Source organism: Agelaius tricolor, unplaced genomic scaffold (assembly GCF_023055355.1).
Source record: "Agelaius tricolor isolate 1412-34295 unplaced genomic scaffold, bAgeTri1.0.p SCAF_22, whole genome shotgun sequence".
In the NCBI taxonomy this organism is placed as follows: Eukaryota; Metazoa; Chordata; class Aves; order Passeriformes; family Icteridae; genus Agelaius; species Agelaius tricolor.
The window spans coordinates 2,924,012-2,951,761 of record NW_027269282.1 but is presented as its reverse complement, the minus strand read 5'-3'; the positions used below and the strand labels follow the sequence as shown (position 1 = coordinate 2,951,761).

Here is a 27,750-nt window from a genome sequence, read left to right as displayed (position 1 = left end):
AGGAATGAAACTCAGTCTCCCAGTCACCCAGGACCACCATGCTGGTGGCTGTGTCAATACTCCTGCTCCTTGCTTTTCAGAAAGAGCAGGCCTTTACTACAGCAGGAGATTACAAATGTGGAATAAAACTCACACTAAGCCACAGTGTACTTGTAGGCAACAACCTCTTCAGACATGCTAAACTTGGTGGACTTGGGAGTAGATGTATTGGAATGCAGGACACAAAACTATGCTTGACACTCATCCATGAAGGACAGTATTTATGTAATTAAAACAATCTTGCATGATGAGGAGGGGTGACATCTGATGACCCACTAGAGTTCTCTTTCAAGCTCAAACTCAAGTAAATAGATCAATTATTTTAAAAAACTTGTAAGACAGATTCAGCATTCATGTATACATGCCACCTATAAACCCTAAGGGATTTTTACTCTGCCTGCAACTTCCTCAGCTTTGTAAATAACCTCTTAATATTTCTGACCAAAACATCATTAGATGAGCTAAAAATGGTGCAGATCTCCAGAAGTTATTTTCTCAAATAAACTTACACCTTGCTTCTGTCCAGAACCATTTATCGTGGGAAATATATTTGGTTTATGAGGGTGGGGTAGTTTCACAAAGAGTCAGTAAAAATTATCTCTTCCACTAAGAAAACTGTTCACCAGAAGTATTTTGTTTGTTCATTAGGTAATCTGCTTTGCTTCCCATTTCTCAATGCCAGAAATATTTGCACTATTTTTATTGGAAAATTATTTTCTCACCCTAAAGAGCAGCCAATTATCTCCACCTGATGACATTAAAGTGATCAGCATACTTCCTACCCATTTTTTTCAAAACCCTGTTTAAACAAACATACCAAAAAAAAGGCTATTTTTCTGGGAAGACTTTATTCTTTTCCACTTGAATTGCAACATATGTGGGAGGAGGGAAAGAATCTAAATGTCAGTGTGTTTTTAAGAGCAGTTTATCATGCTGTAAATTTCTATAGCGTAGAACATCTTCTAATTCTAGATGGACTGAGATTAGAAGGTCTAAAATAAACTAATGCACCAAGAAGTGTATTGGAAATATGTAGAAATACAAAATCAACTCCTTTCTGAAGAGAGCTAGGGCAAGAACTGAACATTCCTCAGATTTTTATTGAATTATTAAAGCTCACACAAAACTTTCAGGTAGATATGTAGACCCTCAAGAGACCTTCACATAGGTGACTCATAACTCTCATGTTTTTGAGATATGATTCCTTACTACATCATCACAGGATTGCATATGAGCCCTGGTAAATTGCACCAAGATTTAACAAAATTATCCTACAATTGGCTTAGTGTGAGTGGTTCTGCCCTACCCACAGAACCCTGCTGGCTACACAACCAATTTTTTAAAAATTAAATAATTAAATTAATTGGGAAGAAATTATCAGTGTTAGAACAAAAGACACTAGAGCTATTCTAATTGCATGGAAAAATCATCATGCCAGATATAGAACCACTGAAAGACATTAATCCTTCCATTTAAAACCAATATTAAATACAAAACATCTCCACTTGGAGTCAAAACTAAAATCCTCACTTAAAGTCCTAGTTTAGCAATGAACCTTTCAAACACAACAAAAGGAAAACAAAAGAATAGCACAAGAAGGAAAAAATCTAAGAGTAGTCCTAAAGGGTGACTTGATGCATTAGGTACCTCCATATGTCACTTCATACCGCATTGGAGATTCCAGTTCAAATAAGTTTCAAGGTATTGGACTGAAATTATTTTGATGGCACTCATTCAGTAGACTGTTATGCATCATAATATTGAGCTGGTAATGAGATATTTTTTATCCATCACAAGTTAGAACTGGGTTGCAGCCAGAGTTCATGGGCACACATTTTTTCATTTGAAAAAAGAACAGAGCTTGTCTTTGGAGTCTAAATCAAGGCTATTCTTACTGTGTGCCTTTGACACATCCGCCTAATTCTGCATGACACTGGGGAAGTAAACTTTTTCTTTATGATTCATATCCAGCTGAAAGCCAAAAAGTAAATGTTAGGCCTGAGTCCTCACTGTATTTCCCATTTCTATATTTCAATGCAAATCCCTTGAAATTCCAGCCACCAACTTAGAACTAACCGCAAACCTCACACTCCTCCCAGTACTGTTTTCTCTCTCTGGTTTCCTTAAGGTACATAGCAACCCTTAAGTTTTTTATAAGGCCAGGAAAGCATTTTTCTGTCTTTCTCCTCCCCCCCCACCCTCCCAGAACCATTTGGTCAATGGATAAAAGTTTTGGCAGCTTAGGTTTCTCAGTCAGAATCATAGAACACCATGTTGAAAGTAAACCTCAGGATTCATATGGTCCAATCTTTCTTTCATTCCCATTTGCTTATATTGGTGACCATCTATGAGAGCAAACAGTAAATTTGCTGTCCCTTTAATGGGACCACTCATACAAGGGCTTTGGGATTAGATCTTAAATTGACACCTTTTAAATCTCTGAATCTTAGAATAGAAGGTTGTAAGGAGACCTCAAGGATCATCTGGTCCAGCCTTTCTCAGCAAAAGCACCACCTTGTAAAATGGCCCAATACCCTGGCCAATGATCTCAGGGGAATTACTGCCATGCCTTCCAAATGTTCTCATTTTTAACAACTTCCCTCTTGTGTCCGATCAGAATTCCACAGGAGTAATCTGCACCTATTACCCCATCTTTGCCATGTGATTCCTTGTAAAAAGAAAATCTCCACCTTCTATTTAACCACCCTTTAAATACTGGAACATGGTTATAAGGTTTCCCCTCAGCCTTGTTTTCTCAAAGCCAAACAAATCCAGTAGTTTCAGTCTTTCCTCCTATGGAAAGCTTCCCAATCCTTTCATTATCTTTGTAGCCCTCTTTTGGACCCACTCCAGCCTGTCCATCTTTTTCTATATACCAGGGACCAAAACTGAGCACAGTATTCTATGTGTGGCCTGACAAGTGCTGAATACAGTGGAATAACCTCTGCTAGTGATGCCCTTTTTGACATAACCCAGCACCCTGTGGCCCTTCTTTGCTGCAGCACCAGAATGTTCACCCATATTGAGCTTGCTGTCCCCACCAGGATGCCCGGGTCTCTTTCCAGAGAGCTGCTCCCCAGCCAGGTAGATCCCAGCCTGTCCTGCACTCCTGCATTGAATTTCCCAGCTGTAAGACCTTACACTTGTCCTTGCTGAACTTCACTCTTTTAAAGCATTGTTGCTATTTCACTTCTCCTAACAGTGGGCCAATATTTCTGTCTGTTTCTGCTTGTTGTTTACATACCTGAAGAACGCTTTTTTTGTGGTTTTTGACAAGTCTGGCCAATTTCACTTCAGTTAGTGGTGCAATTCCTTTGCGCTGAACTGTTTATGCCAGCTACTGCCTATGCAATTAGATGCGATTTTACTGGCAGGAAATTCTTCTGCCATTCAAAAGCTATATAAGCTAAATCAGAAAAGTGACTTTTTTGCTGGTAGAAATGGGGCTTTTAAGCATAAAAAAGGCCTAGAGCTCAATATACTTACCCTTTTAATTGAGAGCTGAGAGAACTGCTAGCTTGAGCTGCAAGATAGGGTATTAATCCAGTGCTTCCAGAGGAACTCAAATCCTCCAGGAAACAGATAGAAAAGCACCAAGTCTTACTACACTATAAAAAGCTAAAAAGAAAATTTCCCTTTTCATTTTGGATGGAAAATCCCTTCAAAAGGCTGACTTCATATATAAATGAAAAAGGAGCAGTAAAGACAGGATTGCATTTTGGCAGTGGATTTTGCAGTTCACCTGTAAGTTTCAGTGCACACAAAGCACTATCCCAAGCTACCTCTGCTGAAATCTCTCTAAAGACAAGATGACAGAGGAACAATAATGGGCAAGTCAAAAGAGACTTTTAGGGATTCTACAGTCATTAGTTCCCTGAAGTGAATTGCATTTATTTTTTAAGAAAATAGACAATTCTGCCAAAAAATCCTCAGCTCCAACTCTGTACCCTACCTATAACATGCAAAGAGTTTATACTCTCAAATCCAAGTAGAATCTACACTCAGCACTAAAAAAAAATAAAGGCCAAATTTGAGAGGGTAAAACAAATCTCAGCCATTTTGAAGATGCAAAGTTAACATCTAAGATAAAACTCATCTGGGCCTTAATAATACTAAAATAAAGGTAGGGGATAGGAGAGTATTCTCTCACTTTTCCTAGCAGGTTGTGATGAGGAAATCTGTTACTCAGCATTTGAGCACACATTTCTCTTATGTGGAAGCTACTTGAGCACTGAGAGGAGTGAAAAACGCAGCAGCAGCATACCTCATGAAACTCCCAAGCTAGGGAAAGAGGTGATTTTCAGAAGGACTAGGCTCCCATAAAGTGGGCTGAAGAAAACCTCATGAGATTTAAAAAAAAAACACATTAAAAAATTATATAATGAATGGGGGGAAATGCATAACAAATACAGGGAAGCAAATCCCCAAGCTCCTTCATTTCTTGAGAGAAAACTTTGTTTTCAATAACTGCCAACCTGCATAAACCCACACGGTAACACACTGTTCTAAAGCAGATTTCTTTATGAAACTATAGTACCAGCTCTGAGAAATAAAGATGGTTATGTATATGTTCAGACACTATAGCAACGAGCACCTCAAACTGGATAGAACAGCTCTACTACCAACTTAGCACAAATAAAATAAAACATCTGCCTATTTTGAGTGTTTCGCTACTGAATTGAGTCATGTCTCTAATATATTCATTCACACACCAGAAAAAGAATGGAAATTATTTTATTCCCTTTTTACTTGATGTGAGGCATGCAAAAGCTAAGTAGCCTGCCAAGGTCACAGAGAAAGTCTCTCGCTCTCCCCTCCCTGTATCTCACAATACCTGAAATGGAACAGGGCTGGAGACAGCAGCATCCCTTCAATTCCTCCTACTCTCTGTCACTGGGACAGTCAGTTCTCTGGAGGGACTGAAACTTAGCTCAAAACTTGGCTCATGCAAGGACATGTGGGTGCTATCTGGCTGTAATCTCTGAGTCAGATATATGAGCTAATCATGCCTTTTGCCCTTGCACTCTTTGAACTGTGAGCTCAAGAACAGCCAGCAGAGTATCACATCCTGACTGCCGAATCATGGGCTTTCCTTGCTGACAACTTCAAACAACACATATGTTCAGAAAAACAATGCTTTCACTACTAGATGCACGTATTAGGACATAACTAAGACATTTGCCTTTGCCTCCCTGAACAAATAATCTAGATTGCACATTCTTTTACATTTACATTTTACATTTATGAACAATCTTCTGAGATGACTGACAAAAGAGGTAACTGACATATAATGTGAATCTTTATGCTGTTATCCATTCCAAGACACGCAGCTGAATAAAATTCTGCTCAGTCAGACATAAAATCAAATTAGAGGAGTTCGCTCTGAAGAGAAAGAACTAAATTTGAAACAAATAAAGCAGTGCATAATTCACTTTTAATGGGATAAGTTTCTAAAACCACACTAATCATAATCCTAACAAGGTAATACGTACCACTGCGAGTTTACCACATCACTGCTCAGTACACAGCAGAGCTTCAGTCACATGAGGGATTGGCCCCACATGCAAAGTGACCAACTGTATTTTGCAGTGCAGAGTACTCCTGTTTATTAAAAATTATTCCTTGTGGCCTTACAACACATCATTCATCCCACATGTGTTCACAAAGACCTTCACCAACCCGTGAGATCTCCTGGACAACACACAAGGTATTGCTCCACAAAGCCCTGCAATATTACTCAACACTTTAGAAAAGAACCAAAAACTGCTCTTGATTGCACAAATTCAGAAGGAAGGTAACAACTCAGACAAGGAAAACTGGCTATCCCTGAAATAACATTTCCTATGTTTGGAAAAAATGCCATTGGATTTTTATTGACCATAAGTATTCAAGACCTTGGGTTTGGATCTGATTTTTAAAACAGCATTTTTCATCAGCACAGCAGCCCACAACTGTGAGAATGCCTGAATTAAAAGAGAAAGTATGACCACCTGCTTTGCAGCTACTCTTCAAAGTAGCATCCCAGGATGACCATATTTATTTGGTATATAAGAACTGATACCTTATAACCCAAGATGCCGTGGTGACAAGGCACAGAAAAATCAGAAACAAGAAAAGACTTCAGTCATTTCTCTAAAAGAGGAAATCTTTTTACACCTTTATTAAAATGTTCAACTCTGAAAAGCTGTTCTAGTAAAACCCAAAATTCAGCATGCTGCAGATTCTCTATCTCTCAGTATCTGTCTGATTCAAAAAATGTGCCCTGATGTCTGGTTAAGAGAGATTAAGATGAATTTTTGCATGAGATTTTAGAGTCAAGCTGGGTTTTTCTCGTATTATCAGCAATCTAAATTTTCTGACTGAAACACAGCAAATCACTCTTTAATCACATAGCATGGATTCTAGCTTGCTTCTACATCTGCCTCAGTTTTAAAGAAATGACAGGTTAGAAACAATGAAAAAGCTAATAAAAAGGATATGATCAAATGCACCTCAGAAGCAGGTAAAGTAAGCAGATGCTTTTCTACATGAATCTGCATACTGTGATCCTTACTTAGTGAAAATTTTCATTTATATATCCAGCTGAAACCTTGTTCCCTGCACTTTTATTTAAAAGACCATTTACCAATAAGTAAAAAAAGAAGACAGCGCATATGATACAAATGGAATTATTTTTCCCTTATAAAAACATTACAGCTTTGTATCAGTATCCAGCAGGGTGAATACCCTACAAATCAAACTGCAGGTTGCTGAGACTGGGCTCAACCATTTCCTCACATGGGTTATTTCTAAACTCCAAAGGTGTTTTTAATACTCAGTACTCAACACACAAGGTTTTTTGTACTCTATTTTATTAACACACTTTGATGTGAGGGAATTTATGCTACACAATATGCACATTAGACACAGATACAAGCTTCACCTTAAACAAATATCCTATTTGCTAGCATGATGGCCACACACACGAAACAAGATTACGTATGGCAAGCAAGAGATTAAGACAATTTTAAAGCTGATACACCCAGTGGCTATGCCCTTGGTACAGGGCAAGATGTGAATGAAGATGACTGGGAGTGAGGAAGTGCGACTTATGCAAGCAAACGTAACACAGGGATAGCAGCGGTTCTCTGACCTAATAAGTTTGTATCCCTCAGTCTGCAGGCTCCAGCTCTGAGTATGGGGATGTTCTGCCAAGTAGGCACAGGCCAGGCATCAGCAATTCCCCCACCCCTGCAAATGAGCAGTGACTGCACTGAGCTGAGCTGACTTCAGGAGAGACCCATATTAAAAAGATGCTGAATGCCTTTAAGCATGAAGGGTTTACCAGGATTACAAAAAAAAAAAAAAAAAAAAAAAGGAAAAAAGAGAGAAAAACTCTCTCAACATAAAAATTATATTGAGGGAACAAAATTAAAAATTCCTAAAATTGGAGCTAAATTACTGCTATTTCCCATAATTCTAAAGTTCAGTCAGGATCAAACAGGATCAAATCCTACACTACCTTTCAAATATTTCACTTCAAATACTTCAAACTGCCCAGAAGGTGGTCTTGTGAAGCCACCCTTCTGGTGTGTGAAACTCAGCTCTCTCCAGAAAGCTGATGGTATTGTTCTGTTTATTTCCTTCTGCTTGAAGTTCCTTTGGCTCGCTCCTTCACCACAGCAGTTTGGAATTTGGTAACATCAGTTTAGTAAGTTATTAGCAAGGGTTTTTTATTGGTGAGTATCAGGGTATGATTTTACAGAAGAGATGCTACCATCATACCAAGGACATCCAGTCCAAAGAATAATGAAATGCCTTGTACCAGGTTATCCAGACACTCAGCATAAGCAGCTCTGCTAGTACCCTTAATTTGTGATAATTGTGCCAGCGAGCTAATCAGTAGCACTTAGAGCCCCTCAAGGGAATGAGCTGGGGGTTGTCCTCCATCTCTGGTTACCTCCTCATACCCACACCCTGCTATGAAAGAGCCCTATTTCAGTCATGGTGGAGAACTCAAAACCCTGGAAAAACAGAAAAGAGCTCAGAAACATTAATGTTAAATCCCTGAACAGAATGTGGAGCATAGTATTTTTGGCCTTCACTATTATTTCTCCAAGGAAAACCTTGATTTCAGCATTGTTACACAGGAAATTGGTGCCTGAATTAAGAACACAAAGGAACTCATTAGCAATTCTAGCTATAATAATTAGATTTTATATAGCCAAACCCTGTCTTAAATCTAGAAGAATAATAAAAACATCATGGAGTTGCCATAGAAGGACCATTGCAGAGACAGAAAGATTATACCAATGGCTAGTACAGTAATGTAAGCTCAAATACCTACTATTTCAAAGATTTTCTTGTGCAGGCAACTTAATACCTCTATATCTCAGTTCTTCAGCTGAAAATAATAGCAAAATGGGAGCATACTAAGGATAAGGCCAGATATGCAATAGAGACTATCTGAAATCTAACAGAATTTGTTTTGTGCATGGGTAAAGCACAGTAAATTTGGAGCTATTTTTGCTACATTTTAAGCTAACTATTTCACTGACAGCATTTTAGTGCTATGCAACAAAGATCACATTTTTCCAAGCAGAGGAATAATACACCATAAATTACATTCAAATGATATTTCAGATCAATGTTTTCCCATAAAACAAATAGAGAGAAACTCTGTTTTGATAAGATCTGCTGAGCTTCTTCTCAAGACAGAGGGAGATTCAGGTCACATTTTACTCTCCAGTGAGGGATACCCAACACAGATATACAAGACTATTAGGGTATTTAAGATGTTAAAGTCACACCTAGAGCTGGTAATCTATAGCTAGCCCTACAGTCACCAGAGAGACCAGATTAACACCTCTGGTTAAAGCCAGGACTCTCTGAAGTCCTCCTCTGTTATATTTGATAAAAATGTTTGCACTATAGAAATACAGTCTTTCCTTCATTCTACAGCATCAATCTTACTGTTATCACTGGGGTTAAGGGACATCTGATAGAGTTCAAAAAAAGACAAGCTATCAGAAAATTTTATTTTTTTTGCAAAGTTCAGCACAAAAAACCTCGAAATCAAACATGCCCCAGCCAGCAGTATATCTAAATCACACAAACTTTAGGATTCCTCCTGCCAAAAGCCAAGCTAAGCACAAATGGAATAAATCAGGAATTTTCCTTCATGTTCTGTTTAAAACAACACAGAAAAACTTTTCAAATAGTCTAAGTCTGACCTGAAGACTAATCTCTGACATGAATAAACTAAAGCCAACATTTAATTGTATTTTCCAGAGCTGACCAGGTATCAGTAACCAGAATATAAAAATCAACTAATCTGATGCTGTTTGTTCTCTTCCAGTGAGTCAGTGCTGCCATCTAAAGCTACCTAAAGGGCATGCAAAAGAAATCCAAAGTCTGCATCTAAGTAACATTCAGGAAGCACATGTCAGTAGACTAAGTCAAATATATTAATGAGATGCAACAAAATAATGATGCTGCAGTACCTGAAGGAGAAATTCTTTCTCTATCACTTCACTTGTCTTGCTGATAAGTCGCTTCTGTAGTCTCTGAACTTTCAGAATCAGCTCATAGGTAGAGGGGTCACTGGCCTAGGAAAGAGCAAAGGAGTCTCAAAAATTATACATGATAACTTATTGTTTCTTTTTTGCACATGAAAACCATAATATCTCAGTGTTCAAAAGTAACAACTGCAAAAGGGGGGCTAGGGGAAGATGCATTCAGCTATTTTTTTAAAAATTGCATGTACACAAGCAGTCCTGGAACTTAATATATCTATTTTAGCAGCAACTGGAACTGTCCACTGACAAATTAAGAGCAGTGCAAGTATCTCCTGCTGTTCAAGAACTTCAAACATTGCCAACTTAGTTTTTAAGGAGAAGATTTTTCTATTGAACAAAGTACTTACTGCAATTTAGTCTTGAAGCAGGTGGAGAATTTAAGAGGAATTGGCGGGTACTCTGATGAATTATTATGGGGTTCTAAAGTGTCCATACATGTGAGATCCCATTCTTCAATGGAGTGAAATGCTTAAAATGGTGACAGAATGTTTGCACTGTACTGTTGCCTTCTACCTACACAGCCCATAAGAACAGGAGCTAGTAGATGTCTGTCTCTCCATCCCTTCCTTTTTATTCTTTTGGCATAGATTGAATCTGGAGAAAGCTCTAAGGAGCAAAGAAATAATTCCTCCTCCTTCTGAGGAGAAGCCAGTACAGCTTACTTTCCCAGTACTTTATGTCTTCTTGTTGGATCTTTCAGTGAAGGGCAAACTCTGCCTGCAACTTTTCCTCACTCAGGGTCTCATATCAGCTCTCTCCCATCTGGTTTTTCCCCTCTCACGGGGTGCCTCACAAGGATTAAACTCACACTGCAGTAAAGGCTCCAATATAGTCCTGCTCTCTTATATTCACTTGAGCTTATAAGGAACTCGGTATCTCATTGTTCTTAATCTTTTGTCTGATTTTATCTAAATTGACTAATCAATTCAAGCATAACTAGGACACTGACACAGATACACATGCAGTGCTTACAACACAACATCATCTCCTGAGAAACCAGGTTAAAAAGTAGACCAGTGCTCATGATCCACTCAGTCATTGATTTTTTTTATAGCACTGCCCAAGCATGGTGCCAATTTGTGACTACTGTAGTGATATGAGAGTATTTGTTCATTAGGAATTGAACCAAAACCCCATCAGGATTATTTCATATGGATCTTGCCATCTGCTGGCCTTTCTGTGTTCCAAATACAAACCAGTTATCTAGAATGGAAAGACATGATTTCCCCATTACCAGTCTCTTCATACATTCATTTTCCCATCACTGGATGTTTTGACTGGCCTGATTTTTCTTTGTTACAAGGTGCTGCTAGAGTTTGTACCTAGATGTGTTTAACCTACTTCAGCATACTGCATTATATCTCCCTTCCACGAGAAAAGCTAATCACACCATCCACCTTTAAGCTCAGCATGGAAAGATCAGAAATTCACTATCATGCTAGCAAGCACAGTCAAAATATTCAGCTCTGCTTCTGCAGGGACAGAGCACATTATCACTCAATATTAGAGAAGCTAAGCAACCCAGGCTGGCATCAGATCAGAGATCCATGCAACGGAGCAATCTCAGATGTCACTGACTGACATCAAAAATATCCAGTGATGCCAACTGATGTTCATATATTTCATCTATGGTTGATGGATTTTTTATTTTTCCCCTTCACTTGGCAGGTTCAAATCATGTGAAAACTTAGATTTGCTGTTTATGTAAAGCAGTTGAACTCACATTACCTGGAATTACTATCTTTGTGAGTCCACCACTATTTATGAGGAGGACTCTCTCTGTTTTTTCTCAGATGTAATTTACCTTCTGACTTCATATCTGTTCATTCTCCAATCTACCTATTCTATTAGCCCTTCAATTACTGGTTTTCTTCCCATATACATTCCCATATACATCTCCCTGCTCAGTGAGGGTAGGATTGTATCTTTCCCCTATCATCTTATTTCTCACCATCCATGTTAAGGAATCACCCCCTTCTAAATTCACCTAATGCATTCTTATTCCCTTTAGCACTTCACTGTCTTTTTACAAATCCCCCTGCAATTTTTCATTGAGAAAGTGCCACAAAAATAGCACTGATTGCATTGTGCAAGGAAAGCATTCAGCAGGTAAGGATTCCATTGGTACAATGGAAATTTCAGTCTGCCCAGTCCCTCCACATCATTTGCATAACAGTAAATGAAATACGCTTTTGCTGGGTCACTGATGTGGTAGCAGGGGCTTTGGAAACACAAAATCCTCACACATCACCTCCAATTTTCTCCATCTGTGAACTTGCAGGGGCTTCTGCACTTCTTCTTCCAAAATTTTGCACCGAGTCTGTTCCCTTAACAGTTCCTTCTGCATGTGATTAAACTCCCATCTGAAGACCAGGATAAAATGAAAAGAAAAAACACACCAAAATACTTCAACATGACCAAGGCACTAATGTGGACATTAACAAATCATTCTCCCATGCACTATGGTGCACAGGAAGCACTACATGGAAAGAACAAAGAATCACTTTGCCACCGCAGCAATACTGTGGTGGCAAAATGTATCAACACTAAACAGGTGGAACCATAAAATAACACACTTGGACCTCTTCACTTGCTTCATTAAGAATGGCTCAGTAAAGAGGCTCCCAGAGAATCTACTCCACAGACCACTGGAACTCACTCTTCACATCTTCCCATGTACATTAAGGCCAGAAGGACAGTTAGTTTACAAACCTACAAATCAGTCATGGGTCATATCCACTTACTCCTGTGTTGAATCTAACAGCTTGTGTTTGAAAGGTTTTAAATCTACATGGCTCACACACTCTATCAAATAAAACACACTCCAGGACCTAAGTATGATGGGCACTGTTCCTAAGAGAACATAACTTTGATTTCTTTTATTACATCTCCTCAAGGAATTTCAGAGGTGACTTGCTGAATTAAAAATTAACTGAGCACTACCAAGATTCTTCAACAAAGAGGCTTTTATGGTGGTGATACAGGGTTTAAGGGCAGGGGAAAAAAAGGCATATTTTGTAATTATCTGACCCTTATCACTTAGATGGGATCCTCTAAATTCTCCAATCTCAAAAGGGGGTGAAAGATTGTGATGTGCCTCCTCCACCACTGAATCTTTTCCTACTAAACTCAGAATTGCATTTAGCTCACTAGAGAGAAAAAGGTCTTTTTTTAACTGTGAGGTTGGACAAGGTTACGGAAGAGGGAAAAAAACCTCACATTTCCAATTGGCAAATTGGGAAAGCTAATTAGCAGCACAAGTGATAAATGGAATCTTTTTGACAGGCAGTTTTCATTACGGTTTTGGACTTCATTAAAGTATGAGATTGCTGCTGCAGTTAGCAAGAATTGATCCACCCATCATGGCGTGCAGCACACTAGACTTCAATACTATCACTGAGTTTCAATACAGTAACAGACTTTCAGCTGAATGCATTTGGGCAGCAAGTTCAAATTCCATTCCTATCTGCAGTCAGTCGATGAAAACTGCAATTGCTAATGCTGTGTGCCCAGTTCTCCTTTCTGTTTCACCAAATCAAACTGGCATAATTCCACTGGAGTCAATGGGACTGACCATGGACTGAAGTTAATTTGTTCTGCTGAAAGCCACAGAACCACACTGATAAAGTAAAGATCTCACTCAAAACTGTGATACCTACACCGAATTGGAACAATGGTTATCTGCTAAAACATAACTGCCTCTCCTTGCAAATCATCTTAGAAAATATCCAGAGTTTCCCATCAGGAAATACAATGAGGGGCAAACAAGAAAGGAAGCATTAAGCTGGAGAAGGAGGAGATAAATCAGATTTGGGCTATTAAATTACTCTTTTAAAGAAACAAACCTTTCAATGAAAATTTAACTAAAACTTTCTCAAAGATCATAAGATTTGCATCTAAATCTAGAAGGAGAGAGCTCTGAAAAGAGGATTTTGTTCTGAATATGTCAAGTGTCTCCCATACTCTGTGGATTGCTTAACCAAAAGGAGTTCCACTAATCTAGGCCTTGTACCAGTGTACCACTTAGGAGCTCACTGGACTGTGAACACCTTTTCTGCTGCTGTCAGGTTTATTCTGTAGGCAGTAACTCACAATACAAGGGGAAATATGAAAACTAATTCAACTTTAGCCAAGATCTCTTCTTTCCTTATTATGATATTTCAATTTTCCTAATTGTTGGTAAATTATTTAATGAATTTAATCCAGTCTGGGTTTGAGGTCAAACCAGAAAAAAAAAACCTTTCTCCAAGGTTGATACAAGTGTTTACTACATATAAACCATATTTTGTGTCTCAAACACAAAACCATGGCTGCAGTCACTATGGAAATGTATTCCACTGGGTTTCCTACCTGAGCTCCTGCACGTTAGCCACACTCTTGCCAAGTATTCCCTTCTCACGCCGAAGTTTTTTGATCTCCAGCTTGAGAATCCTCAAGTCCTCCACCCGCTGCCGGTACTCGCTCTCACCCCGGTTTAGGATGGACTGCTGGATTTTGATCTTCTCATAGAGCAGCGCCACCTCGTCATTGCGGCGAATGAGCTGCGTCCCCAGGGCGTGTCTCTCACCGAGCACCTGCGGGCACAGGGCAAAGCCACCAACTCACACTTCATTCACACAATCCCAGAGTATCGTGACTATGCTTGGATCAGTCAAAATCATGGACATTAAGAGGTTTCATTGTTATTAATTAAAGAAATACAGCAAGAATCCAATAATTTCCCCTATAAGGGTTCAATCACCTGAAGAGTACAAACTGCAGGTTTTGTTCACTTCAGTATCTTAACATTTTGGTTTTAATGGCTTTATAGTGCTTTATTACTCCCACATTCACAGTAGCTAAGAATCTTCATCTTAAAAATACACTGGACAAATGAGGGAACAGAATGCAGGGTATTTGAAAACTCAAGTTAGGGATTCCAACCTTGTCAAATTCCTTCTTCTGTTTCAGTCTCTCTACATCAGCTTCAGCAATGATTTTTAGGAGTCTTTTCTCTTCTGCCTCCTGATTTTCAATATAGGCTTTGGCTTCCTGAGCCTGTTTTGTCATCTTAAGCAGTTCAGCCTGATGGAGATAAAGAATATAGGTGAGCAACTGTTGAATAATAACTTCCCATTACAGAAACCTACAATTAAGAGTTACTTACAAATATTTCATACATTATTTTACCTTCCTGAGAGGTACAAATTTTATTAGTTTTTGAGAACTAATCACCAAGATAAGCAAGCATGAAGACCCATAAAGAAATACTATAAATACTATTTTTATGTAATTGTCTTATACACAATAGAAATTTGAAAGTATTTTTATCTATGACAATCATTCAAGTTGTAATTCAGGAATACCTCTTTTTTTTTTAATTATACTGCACATATTTAGAAAGCTTTTCAATGGAGTTGTTATTCATAGTCAGTCTGGGAGGTGAGCAAGAACAGTTCACCTTGCTGAAAAGGGCAACAATCTCTGCTGTGTAGTACAAAGCAGCATCAACTCAAGAAAGGCTTCAGACTGGAGTAAAAGGATTGGTGGCAACCAGGAAAGGAACAGCAAGATTTAAGAGCCACAGCACTTTGTTTAGTGGATGTGTAAATGAGGAGGACTGTGAAAAGAGGGGCTGTTCCAAAGCAAGGAGGAGCAATGCACTGCTACAGCGACTGCCCAGCACCAACACAAACTAACACTGGAATCTGCCCAGTCATTCTATCCCACTGTCACAAAATCTGCAATTTAAGGCATGTATGTAGATAAAAATAATAGGGTCTTCCTGGATTATTAGAAGTTTTTATCACTATTAGGCAATTAGAGCCAAGGTGGAACTAGCTGACCACAGTTCATTTTCATAGCTTTGAAAACTTTCAAGCATCAACTCAATGACTTCACCACAACTCTGACCCTTACAAAGAATGATGTTCAAAATAAGCATCATCCAATGCTGAAAGATTGAGCCTGTGATGAAGGGTGCACCTGCAAAAACATTGAATTAAGACAAACAGTTCCATCATAATAATAAAATAGCTCGTTCCATTCTTATTTTCTTTAATAAAATTCTCATTTTCCTATATGTGTAAGACATAGCTCTCTAAGTCAGTGTCAGGTATTCATCAGCTGAATAAAAATGCAAGTCACTTCATGATGAAATTCAATAAACACTGTACAAAAGCTGCTCACAAATGTAAAACTGCTCTTGTGTTCGGCATTGCTGATAATATTTTTTTTAATAGATCACAATTCTATGGTCTCCTTATGTCAGAAAAATATGAATTGCAAACAAGAAGTGGCATTAGATGTGGTCAGCAAACACTCCTATAAACAAGTCTCACTGAAACGCACTCAGTTTAAATAAATCTGAGCTGCCTTGAGTAGTAAGGAACATAAATTCTTAAAGCCACACAAGGATTTTCAGTTAGATTAAATATACCCAGAACCACAGTACGAGGGTCTCTGTACATCAGGTAAAAGGAAATTAATAAACACAGTCACCCTGCAAGCAGAAAAATGGTCATGTCTGAAACTGCTGTAAATCAGCACAGCTCACCTGAAGTCAGTTCAGAGAATTTGGAAGAACTGAAGAACAGTCAGCAAGAAAAAATAACATATATGGGACCTACACCAATATCTCAAACCAAACTCAAACTAAATTCTTGTTTAGATTCTGAAATATTAGTGCAAGTGATACTTTTATTGGTATGCTCTACTAGAGGTAGGAGGAAAGCAGGAGTTTTACAAAAGTTATAACTGGGACTGAACACAGAATATTGAAATAAGAAGTCAGATTTTATATTCAGATTTCCAGAAAAAACATGCATAAACACCTACTAAATTATACAAATCACTTGACTTGCCAGCAGCTCCAATCTCGAAGGCCACAGATTTATTTTTTTTTCCAATATTCAGATCCTTTGTGTAACAACTCTAAGCTGCAGCCCTGCATGAAGGTCAACTGAAGCCAAAAGATGGCATTTTACTGGCTTTAATAGATCTTGGATTTACCATGATTACACATTTTTAAGGCCTTTATGCCATCTGAGGTGAGCATGTCTGTATAACCTCATTCCTATGAATCCCAGTTCTCCATGATTTAGCACATTCTTTAAACTTATTTCCCAGGAACAGCTTTCTTACTTCCTTCACATCAGTGCAAACAGGACAAATTGATGCAGGCTTACAACACAAATAATTGGGTTCTTTTGTGCCTGTGACAATCAGCTGCCTCTGAATTCTCTTCTGGTTTAGTACTCAGCAGTGACATTCAGGTAGAAGACCACAATGCCCTGAAGCAAGTCAGTAATGTCATGTCAGTGTATGGACAAACCTGCTGGTGAATAATTGAGTGGGTAAACCATGCAGCAATCATATGTTTGTCAAATAAATGGCAGACAGTTCTGAGGTGATGAGACAGAATTGGGGACTAGTTAAGGCTGAAAGCTGCACACAGGGAATGAGATCCTGTTTGACTTCTCCATCACTGATAGAACATCTCTGAGACAGATCAGGGACAAGAATACAAATTCATAACCCTTTTACAAAGCCCTATTGACATCTTGTCATAACTCTACGTGCTGAGAGAGGCTGAAAATTCAAGGAGTCATAGCAGCAAAGGAATAAACTGAAAGAAGAAAACATTGTGAAAAGTGACAGGAAACTTTTGGTTTTTGGGGGTATTGTTTGCATTTTTTCCTGTTTTTTTTTTCCTAGTGCTTAGTGAAGATTAAAAATAAACTCCTGTGAACACAACTCCATAAATCTTTTCAGAATGCAGCAAATTGGGTTGAGATACCACCACAAATCCAATAGCTTATCTAAGGATGGGCTGCAGCAGCACTGAGAAGAACCCGAATATCAAGCTTAGATTTCCTTTGATTTAAGACAGAATCTTGCTGCTTTAAACCACAATATTAAAATAGCTTTCTCTGCAGAGGGACCTACTAAAAGGCATTGCCTAACTCCCAAAAGACCAATGCTTTCTAGTTACACAGAAATACAACATTGTGCAATATAATGGGATTTACACTTAAAAACAATAGAAAGAATAAAGTTCTTAAAAATAAAAAGTTGAGTTGTAAGGGTCTACATTAAAAAGTTCACTAGAATCAGTTTACCCATGAAATCAACACCTCTGCAAGCAAAATGGAACTTTTTAGTAAAAAGTGTTCAGTCACCAAGAGATTTAACGGCTCCAACAGACAATTCCAGACTCTTTTATTATAATTATAAGCAGAGATTAAAGTTCTCAGATAGACAGATTTCTGCAACTATTATCTCTAAAGAGTACTGAGATCTTGTGCTTCAAGTAGAGAATAGTTTATTAAAATACAGCAAAACAACTACCACAGGTCAGAACACAGTGCCGTCTGGGAAATCATGGAGTCCACCCATTGAAAGAAAGTATCTGTGTCAAGGGGCTTACTTTCATCGACTCTCTCTCATCCTCTGACTGCTGGAATTCCACTTGTACTTTCTCAAGGGCTATATCCTTTTCTTTGATCTCCTCTTTCAGCTGATCCACCTGGCGTGTGGAATTTTTCAGTTTCATCATCATTTCTGCCATCTCATCCTAATAGAATAGGAAGTGTGATCACAGAGAGGGTTAAAGCAAGAGGTTGTTTGTGATGTGGAGTTCAAGCCATTTAGATGTTAGAAAATGTAGCCATGGTGCATGAAACTAGATCTTTTGTACCCACTATAAGACATCACTTTTTAATCCAACAGAACAAAACAGTTTCATTAAACAACAGTTTTTTGTTTAAGCCAGCATGACATTGCAATAAAATAAAACCTTTTAAAGATACACTGACAAAAATAATGACTATCAATCATGAGTTTAATAAGACATTTAATTTAAAGTGCTGGACACACTATAAGAACCAGCAGTAAATCCAAATCACTAAGATTCTAATCATACCCATCTGTTTTCATGCTTCTAATAACATGCTTTTCCAATAAGGTCATGCATAGTTGAGCACAAATCTTTCAAGAGAAGCTCATTTTGTGCAAACAAACATAGCCTCAGTAAGATACCAATACATGCTAGTTTGCCCAGAGGTGCAAAGTTCAAAAGAGGGCTCAGTCTTTGAGAAGGCTCTGTAAAAATATTTAGCACATACTTTAAGCTCAAACACAGAGCAAAAATGTTGGTAGCACTGAAGAGAGATTCAGGTCAGTAGGAATACTTCTACTCACAGCACAAAGGTGCCTGCCTGTACAAAATCAGCATTTCAGCTCAGCACAGTGACAGCACATGCTATGCCATGAAATGGAAGCTAACAGTCAATGATTAGACAGATATGTTCTTCAGGATGCAATGAAAGGAGCTTTAGAGGCTACTGCTCCTCTGCCAGAGCCTACCACCTCACAGAGAAGACAATCTCTCTCTCATGTGAATACACCCTCTTCCAGGGCCAAACCAGGGTAGCTTAAAGCTCCTTCAGCACTACCCACCATAGGTGTGGATTTACTCAACAAATGAGGGATTTTTACCTGCATGAAGTGCTTAATGTAGCTAAGCAAGATGTTGAGTCATGGCAATCTTCGCCCAAGCAGCACAGAGAGAGGACTGATTAGTAGTGATATGTCACTAGGCCCAGCTGTTTGCACATTCAGCCACTTCCATGACAACAAAAGTTATTAAAAGCTGTCTTTGGTACACAGCCAATAAATCTCTTTGGTGTTGTAAAAGAGGACAGAGATTTAGCATATAGAGCCCAAACACACCCAAATACATTCTTAATTCTTTATTTAATGCAGAGCAGTAAGAACACACAATTTGGCAAACTGGTCTCCTAATCAGCTTGCCTAAATAAGTGAACTCCTAACACCAAAAGAAAGCCCCAGGATGAAAGCATCAGCTATTTATATCATAATAACAGCCTGCCAGGATGCCTTTTCCATTTTAATGACTTCAATATTATGGTACTCTGGAGACCACTGGCAAGGTGGGCATAAGATCATTCCACATTAAGCAATCCAAAAATATTTGCATCCAGCTTTATCGAAACAGGCTTGTGCAAATTTTACTTCCCAAAATGAGAAAGAATTTGCCATAATGCTTAAAACAACCATCTTTTATGATTGTTTTTTTCTTTCATGACTGGATGACCCATTACTGAACATTGAATAGCTATTTTTCTCATTGCTAAACATAACACTGCCTTGGCCAAAAGATCTTTTGGGGTCAGCTATTTTCTCACACAGGACTTGCTAAAAGAGTTTGGTAGTATGACAAGCAACCTATTAAAGTCTAAATATTGGCCTCTAACAACTGGAACTGTGAACAGCATAGTGTTACCACCATGTAACATTCAAAACCCAATGACCAAAAGGCTGCTCCATTTTCTAACTTAGCAAATAGATGCTTGTTCTTTATAAATAACCAAATTTTTAGTGTGTTTTAAAATAAAAATAACTAGTAAAAATCAACATTGTGATTTTTCAACCTTATTTCTCCTGACAGATTGTTAGGGAGCAGCAAGAATCTCAACACTGAATCCACCAGATGAGAGGCTGACTAAGGTCAAGTAAAACATCCCACATAAAAGGCAAAATGGTGCATTCCTCATAAAATTTAGTACACAGCTTACTAGGAATTTTGACAGCTCATTCCCATGTGCTTCTCAAGCAAAACCCCTACCTTTCCAAACCTAAGTATAAATTTGTAATTTTCTATACATTTTATGTCATAAATACTTATTTGGAAATAACCCAAGGCTTAAAATGACAGCTATCCAGGGTCCCAATATCTGCCAATTACAATAGGATTTGTGCAGTATTTTAGATCTTTACATCAGAATAACAGAATATATCCTTAAGTGCTCTGTTCTCTTCTTCTAGTATTGTTAGTGAGATCCCCAAGGAGGAGACATGAATGGAAAGAATCATCTCCTGAGGAAAATGACACTCTCTGAAAGAAACAAGCAAGGTGGAAGCATTTGGTTCTCATCAGAAAATCCCACTTCAGCTGGGAAAGTGTTTCTCTGCTTCCTAAATCATTATTCACAGTAATGTGCATACTCATTCAGGGCTAAGGAGGCAATCTTATTCCCCTCATACCCTATTTCACATACATGCATACAACTCCTAAAGGGATAAAACAGACTGGAGGCAGGATGGCTTTATGAGTCTGTGGCTCCAGTGTACCATGATTTTACGCATGGTTTGCAGCAAGGATATTTCCACATGATGACTGAGGACTCCTATTTCCAGCCCAAATACAAATGGTGTAGATAAAACTTCAGGGACCTAAAACATTCATTTCCCCAAAACCCACAGGAATGAAGAAACCACTTCTGCCATTGAGCCACTGAGCTTCCCTTTAACAAATTAAAATTAAATCAGGAAAAAAAAACAACAGCAGAGAGAGAAGCACAAGGAAAAATGTATCCTTCTACCTTAGCTTCAATCAGATTTTTACTGTACAGGGTCCTCTCTGCTCTCAGACTTTCACAAAGAGCTTGTTGGTGTTTTAATTTAACCCCTTGCCCTTCTATTTCTTTCTCATAGTTGCAGATCTGAATTTGATGCATTTCAAGATCTTTCATGTGATTGAGGATCTGGAGCAAAAGGAAAGGAAAGAAATTAACATGATTAAACCATCATCACAAGATTAGAAAGATGGAACAAAGTTTGTGATTTGAAAATGCCAAGTTCAAATCCCTGTGATAAGCAGTTTTAACTACAGCTGAAAATTGCTCCAGTCAAAATACAAGTTTAACCTTTCTCACTTACTTATGTGGGACAAAACTGTATTTTAATCTGATACCTAGGTTCCACTCAAGACTCAAACTTATAGATGAGCGCATATTTAACAACAATCTACTGAAAGAAAATATTGCCACAGATTGGTTGCACCACAATCAACATAAACAGTTTCCATCAAGAATATACTCAGTTTATTTAGGAAGCAAATCTAGATTTTGGATGTTGTTTTGGATGTCACCTGTATGATAAGATAAATTAACACATGTTTTTCCAGAAGCCCTGCATGTGCTCCTACATTCTAACAACCCAATTTTTTTGATGAACATGAGACCAGAGTTGATGATTACAAACTGTTCAAATATAACTTTATAATAACAAAGTCAGTTAATGTACACTTTGTCTAAATAAGTAGGTAAGGTAGGTAAGGTCTAACTTACATTCGGTCTAAATAAGTAGGTAATCACCATTAGTCGCTTCTATGAAAGATTAGAAATAACTATGTGAAGATTAGCTAAGGAGAATGGAGTATTGTAGACTATAGAAACAAGATGATCACATGCAGTATCAATAAACAAAACCATAAAATTTTACAGACACCTTTATTAAGCAGTTACTATCATAACACATAATAATTGCTATGTTACAGGGGCAAAAATGCAAATAGTTGCTAATCATTATGAGGAGGTTCTAAATTTTTTTAATTTAAAAATATTTTTAATAGTTTTTTATTTTTCCCTTCCTATACAAAGCTGAAAACTGCAGCACTCAAGGAAGCAGCATTCATATAGAATTCAGCATTACAAAAAAATAAGAAATAAAAACAATACTAAGGAGCACACATATCAAAAACACGGTTTACCAGGTTCACTACCCAGGAGGAGAAAACAATGCTGTTCTTAAAGCTAGGAAAAAAATTAGGCATTAAAAAAAAGCTGAGGAATCACACAGACAAAACCCAGGAGAGGAGTCAATGTCCAGATGCAGTTCATATCCCGTTCTCCTGACTCCACTTTTGAAAGTAGAGTTTTGGGCTAAAATACATGCTTGCATGTCAAAGCAGAAGAAGAAAACAAATGTTTACATAATAGTCAATAACTGCAAAGTTTGCAGTTTACAGCATTGTCCCTTCCTCAGCAGTAAAGTCTCAGGGAGGCCTAACTACAGGACAGGAGCTTAAATAATTAAATATTCCACCAGGTACCTCCAACCAACTTTGAAGATGGGGGAGAGCTAAATATCAAAAATTTTATTACCAAAGTAGGAATACAATTCCAGCACATCGTAGCTGACTTCAGGTGATCTCAGGAACTGCTTACAATGCAATACAAAAACACAATCCCACTTTATAACCCACTCCTGCCTTTTCCTTTGCTGTTTAAACAATCTGCCAATAGCACAGAAAAGAAATCAATAAGGCATGTTTTCTATCTGCACTATGGTGATAATAGGCTGGAGCAAGTTTTGAAAGTAGGTCACTGCATTTATAAGCATTTTACTTGTTTCTGATACAATATAAGTGCAGTAAGATTGTGGACAAAGTTTACTGAGTTGTGCTTACAGGCTAGATGCTGATTTTGCTTTTTCAGGAATTATTAAACTCAAATAATTCTTTCGTATAAATACAGAAAAGATACATACAGTGTTTCACAACACAGCCCCATGGGAGGCTGAGCATGCTCAATTCCTGTTTAGTCAATAGGCACACTACACCTCTCAGATTTGGCAATGAGGGCACAAAGCTAAGCAAAAAGGATCTGGGATTCATCGTTTTTCCTCTATCCTCATAGCTCTATTACTTGTACACTTCACTATCATCTACTACTGGTTACCTGTTTAGTTCTATAAACCTACTCAATATGTCAGTAGTGGTGCTGTCCTTACTTGCTTATCCATTTTTGACCACTCCAGGAAGTGCTGCCTTAGTGATATGTCTATTGAAGAACAGGTTTTCCAAAAGATTATGTGAATTTAAAAAAGGAAATTTATCTTTTCATTTTCCTGGATAGGTTGTTAACTGCACACTCAGCATTTTAAAAGGGTTTATTTGAAAAAAGCCAACATATTAAAGACTGGTTTTGGGACTCCTCAGAAAACACAGCCAAGGAACAGTTCAGATGGAACTGAAAGGAATCAGTGAAAATTTCACTACCTCCTTTTCATCAGCCTAAACCTTACACAGAGAAACCAGTATTTTATAATTTAAGAATTTCAATTCAAAAAGGAAAAAAATATGCTAAAAGTTGTACCCAGTAATACAGGCTACATAACAAAGAGCAAGAAACAAATGCTGTTACTTACTTAGTGCTTACTTAGTGCTGGCTAATCTAGAAGCAAGACTTTTCAACAAGTGGCAGGGACTTGAAAATAAGCAGTCAGCCAAGTCAAGAGTTAGAAGAGGAAATCATGCACAAACTCTCACCCTAAAAATATTTTACTGTTGTGTATATAATTTTGTTAACTCTGTTTATCAGTTAGTAGTAAATGATTGTTGTCACAATACACAGAGCATTACCATACAATTTCAGAAAGCTTTAAGCATTTGCCCTAATAGAGTAACACCATATCACACCAGAAGGCTTCAGGCATCAACCCATGCAGAGTAACATCATATCACTTCAGAAGACTACTCCTCTTGTTCTTCAGCCAAATCTTTTATACCCTCCTGTTGATGCACTGCACCAGTGTGCCCTCTGCTCCCTTTGGTGGTTGGTCAGTGCCCCTGGGCACTCTGTGGCTCGCTGCTGTCAGTGCTGCTCACCTGCTGCTCACAGCTGTGCCCACTGGGGATGGGGCTCTGCCACAGCCCCACTCCCAATCACCACAAACTGTGTGATGTGGTAAATGATGATTTTGAAAGATGAATTCTGCAGCTCTGTAGAGTATGTGCTGCTATAAATAGCCAGGCAGCTTTCAGAGCCAGAATAGCTACATCTCTGGGTTTGGATGGATTTGGCTCTTTTTCAGCTCTTATGCAATTCCAAAGGTGGGGTGTAACTTCCTGCAAAACCAGGTTGGTAGCAAAAGGTGAGAGAAGAGCACTGACTGGCCATAGCCTTACTACCATCAGTAGCTCATTCCCCACCAGCTGTGAAATGACTTCTGTAGTTTTGACACAGCTTCTCAAGTCTGAATAGGTCAAACAGTGAACCTAAATATTACCTATTTACATAACAATCCTGATCCTATGTTGTCCTACCCTGCATTTGGACTTGAAGGACAAGACTGCTGTCACATACCCCCATGCTCAAAACTGTTCTTGCTGCTCTTCATCTATAAGCAGAATCAGGAACTGCCCCTTTGGTGATCCAAGGAAGCCTGCCAGTCCTTTGGAAAGCTGCAGTCACTGCAGGCATAATTATACAAACAGCTCAAGTGTCATAAGCCATTTACTGAGCCTCTGCCTTATAAGAAATGATAGAAAATTTACACCCAAAGTGGCAGGGGAAGAAAAGAAAAAGTAAGCAAACAAACATTTGTCATTCTCACCCTCAAAATACTATGGGCAGCCCCAAATAGAATTAAAAGAAAGAGCCTTGTAGTTCTGAGTGTTATGAATTACACTCAGGCCCTAGCTTACAATGTTCTTAACTCATATCTATAGTTAGAAATGCACTATGAGGGAAAGAAGCAAAATATGACTTTACAACAAAGACAAATCTCACTTTTGTGGAATATTATTTACAAGGAAATGACAAGAGGTATTCCAGGCAATGGAGCATAGACTATTCTAAAATGATTTAAAAGGCCCTGGTCAAATGAAGTTGGAAGGATAATTTTACTGTGAAAAGATAGCAAATAACTTTTGAGTTGAAACTGCTTGGAAGCTAATCCCAGTAAATCAATGAGCTTCTTGGAGGGCTCTCCAATGTGATACTCAGCAATTAATGGAACATGTTAAAAACATGATCCTGATTTTACTTCATCAGGAATAAAGTTATACATAATAATGGGCAGCAGGCAACTCGAATTTTATGCCTCTGCAGCTGCTACTGGAAAACTTGTTTTCCAATCTATTTTGAACATGCTGAGCTGTTTTCACATACTGAAGTAAGCCTTCAAAATGTTAAGTACCTTACAAAGATGTTGAGAACTGTAGGGTCTCACTGGCCTCAATTTTAGGACAGTGGTCATTTGCAAGATAAGGTCCTTTGCAGATAAGACAGAACAATCAAAGTGTAACTTTCAAGTGCATATGAGAGTTTCAATTGTGGGACTCATGTATAAGAAGTCAAGAGGCCTTGGTTTGAACTCCAGTAATGGCAGTACATGGCTGGACTCCAAGTCTCTCACAGAATTACCAAGTCTCTCTCCTATTGATAAGGTTTCCCGAGAGAGAGCTCAAGCAGTAGCAGGCAACATGCACTGACAGCAAGAAATATTTGTACATTGTATGAAGACCACCAATCCAAGCTTTCTCCCACCGGCACATTAGGAAAATTAATGTATCACCTTCACAGTTCTGAGAGTAAGACAGGAAAGAACCCCTTGCACAAAGAGCTGCTCCTACCTTCTCTTTGAGCTCACTCGATTCCTTGATGAAACTCTCTCTCTCCTTCTCCAATTGGTAAATAATCTTCCTTTGTTTCTGAGCTTCTATTTTATAATGTTGGATTTCTGTCTCCAAGTTCTGTTTTGACTGCTCATGGAACTTCACCAAATCGATCTGTTTCTGAGTAGCATTTGCAGCCTTGATCAAGTTCTAAAGGGAACAAAAATTAATGAGTCTTGAGCTGAAAATGCAACACTGTTACCACCATGACAAAAGCATGCCATTGTCAAAGCAGGTTATGGACTTTTCAATGCTATTATTCCTTATCTAATTTGTTCAGTTGAAATACTTGAACCCTAAATCTGATTTAAAAAAAAAAATCTCTAGCACAGCTGCTAAATAGAGCTTTTTCTGATTTCATTAAAACACTAGTGTCTGCATTACAAAAAATAAAATTGATAGGATTGTTTACAAGTGGATATAACTAATGACTGGAAAATCCTTACCAGCTTTGAGGCATTTTGATTGTAAAGCATGCCAGTAGCCAGTAACATTAAGAATAAAGCCAAATACACTTCTTGCTCATGTCTTCAATAGAAAGTTCAAGCTTGAAATTAATCAAGCTTACTTTAAAATTTTGCATAAAGATTAAACAGAAAACATCAACATATCATCTTTACAAAATCAGCCTCCTGGTCCCACTTTAAAATTTCCCTCCCTATACAAAACAAATATTTTACCTGTCAAATCAGAGCCTCTGCTAGATTCAAGACACAGGACAGTAAATCTACACCAAATAAAGCATGTCAGAAATCATCTTTTAGCATTGAATTTAGTAGATAACATTTCAGGTCTGCCCATAAACCTGAGATGCTATACTGCAGTACAAGAACCTTGGGCTGATGGGAAACAGTATGAGAAACAGATCTAAAAGCAAGGATTACTACTCAAACAACCTGCCAAGCTGCTACACAGTCTATCAACACTTTGGTTGTCTTCTCTCAGCAAATACTTACCTTGCCTAGATTAGTACCAAAATTCATAAGATACAGAGGAAAAGATATGTGTAAAAACACAGACATAGCAAACTCTTGGGATACCAAATAACAGGTTTGCAGTTTGAACTCCCTGATGGTTTATACATTAAAACTTGGAAATCTTCTGTGTTTTTATGGATGCTAACATTATTTCAGTGCACAGAAAAGTAGTTTGTACAGCTGCTTAAGGAAATCTGAAGGCTTTAACTTAACATTATGAATTCTACATTTCTGTGCTGCTGTGAGTGTTTAAGCTACAGGCATTTCATTCTCAAGCTGTGAGGCTTATCAATATGAACAATGCAAACTCACCTGGTTTAGCATATCCCTTTCCCTCACAAGCCCATCTATGGCTCTCTTGTCAGTCTCTGCCTGCTTTTTGCCTGTCTCCAACTCTAGAGAAAAAGTGAAAAGACAGTGACTTCTCTGTTCAAATTGTACAGCTGTTAAAAATGCAAAAGTCCACAATTCAGAGGACTTTTTTTAAAGCCCTGACATTACATAACCAGTTCAAGTAGTTTTGAACAGGTTTTACAACCCTACATATTAGCTGATGCTAATGCTTTTTTGAGTATCTAGAATAACTTAAAAGAACTCAGAAAACAGATTCACCTATCTCTTAGGCACCTACCTTTCTCCAGTCTGATTATTTGATTTTTTAGCATGTTTTTTTCATGTTCTGCATCAACTTTTTGTTCCTCTGCAGTACGCAGCTTATTCTGGAGAACATCTCTCATTTTGCTCAGCTTTGAAATTTCAAGGCTCATATGAGCAGATTCATCCTCTATCTCCTACAGAATAGCAACAGGGAAAGGGGAGAGAAAGCATCCACAGAAAGAGGGAAGAAAATGGGTTTTTATTTGGTGTACTTACTCCATGAAACTCAGAAAGAAAACATGTAAGTGCTGTGGGTCAGCTGCAGAAAGATAATTAG

At 38.2% G+C, this 27,750-nt stretch overlaps 1 protein-coding gene across 1 annotated transcript in view; it reads right to left on the bottom strand.

Moving 5' to 3' along the window:
- CFAP58 (cilia and flagella associated protein 58) overlaps positions 1-27,750 on the bottom strand; it is a 57,748-nt gene that overhangs the window by 14,707 nt on the left and 15,291 nt on the right. Inside the window, exons 7-15 of the mRNA XM_071446222.1 lie at positions 27,448-27,607; positions 27,129-27,211; positions 25,798-25,989; positions 20,981-21,142; positions 18,004-18,150; positions 14,520-14,660; positions 13,947-14,170; positions 11,848-11,959; positions 9,522-9,626 (exon numbers count right to left, since the gene is read on the bottom strand). Of these exons, the coding sequence (XP_071302323.1) occupies positions 9,522-9,626; positions 11,848-11,959; positions 13,947-14,170; positions 14,520-14,660; positions 18,004-18,150; positions 20,981-21,142; positions 25,798-25,989; positions 27,129-27,211; positions 27,448-27,607 (1,326 nt within the window). The remainder of the gene's footprint in view (positions 1-9,521; positions 9,627-11,847; positions 11,960-13,946; positions 14,171-14,519; positions 14,661-18,003; positions 18,151-20,980; positions 21,143-25,797; positions 25,990-27,128; positions 27,212-27,447; positions 27,608-27,750) is intronic.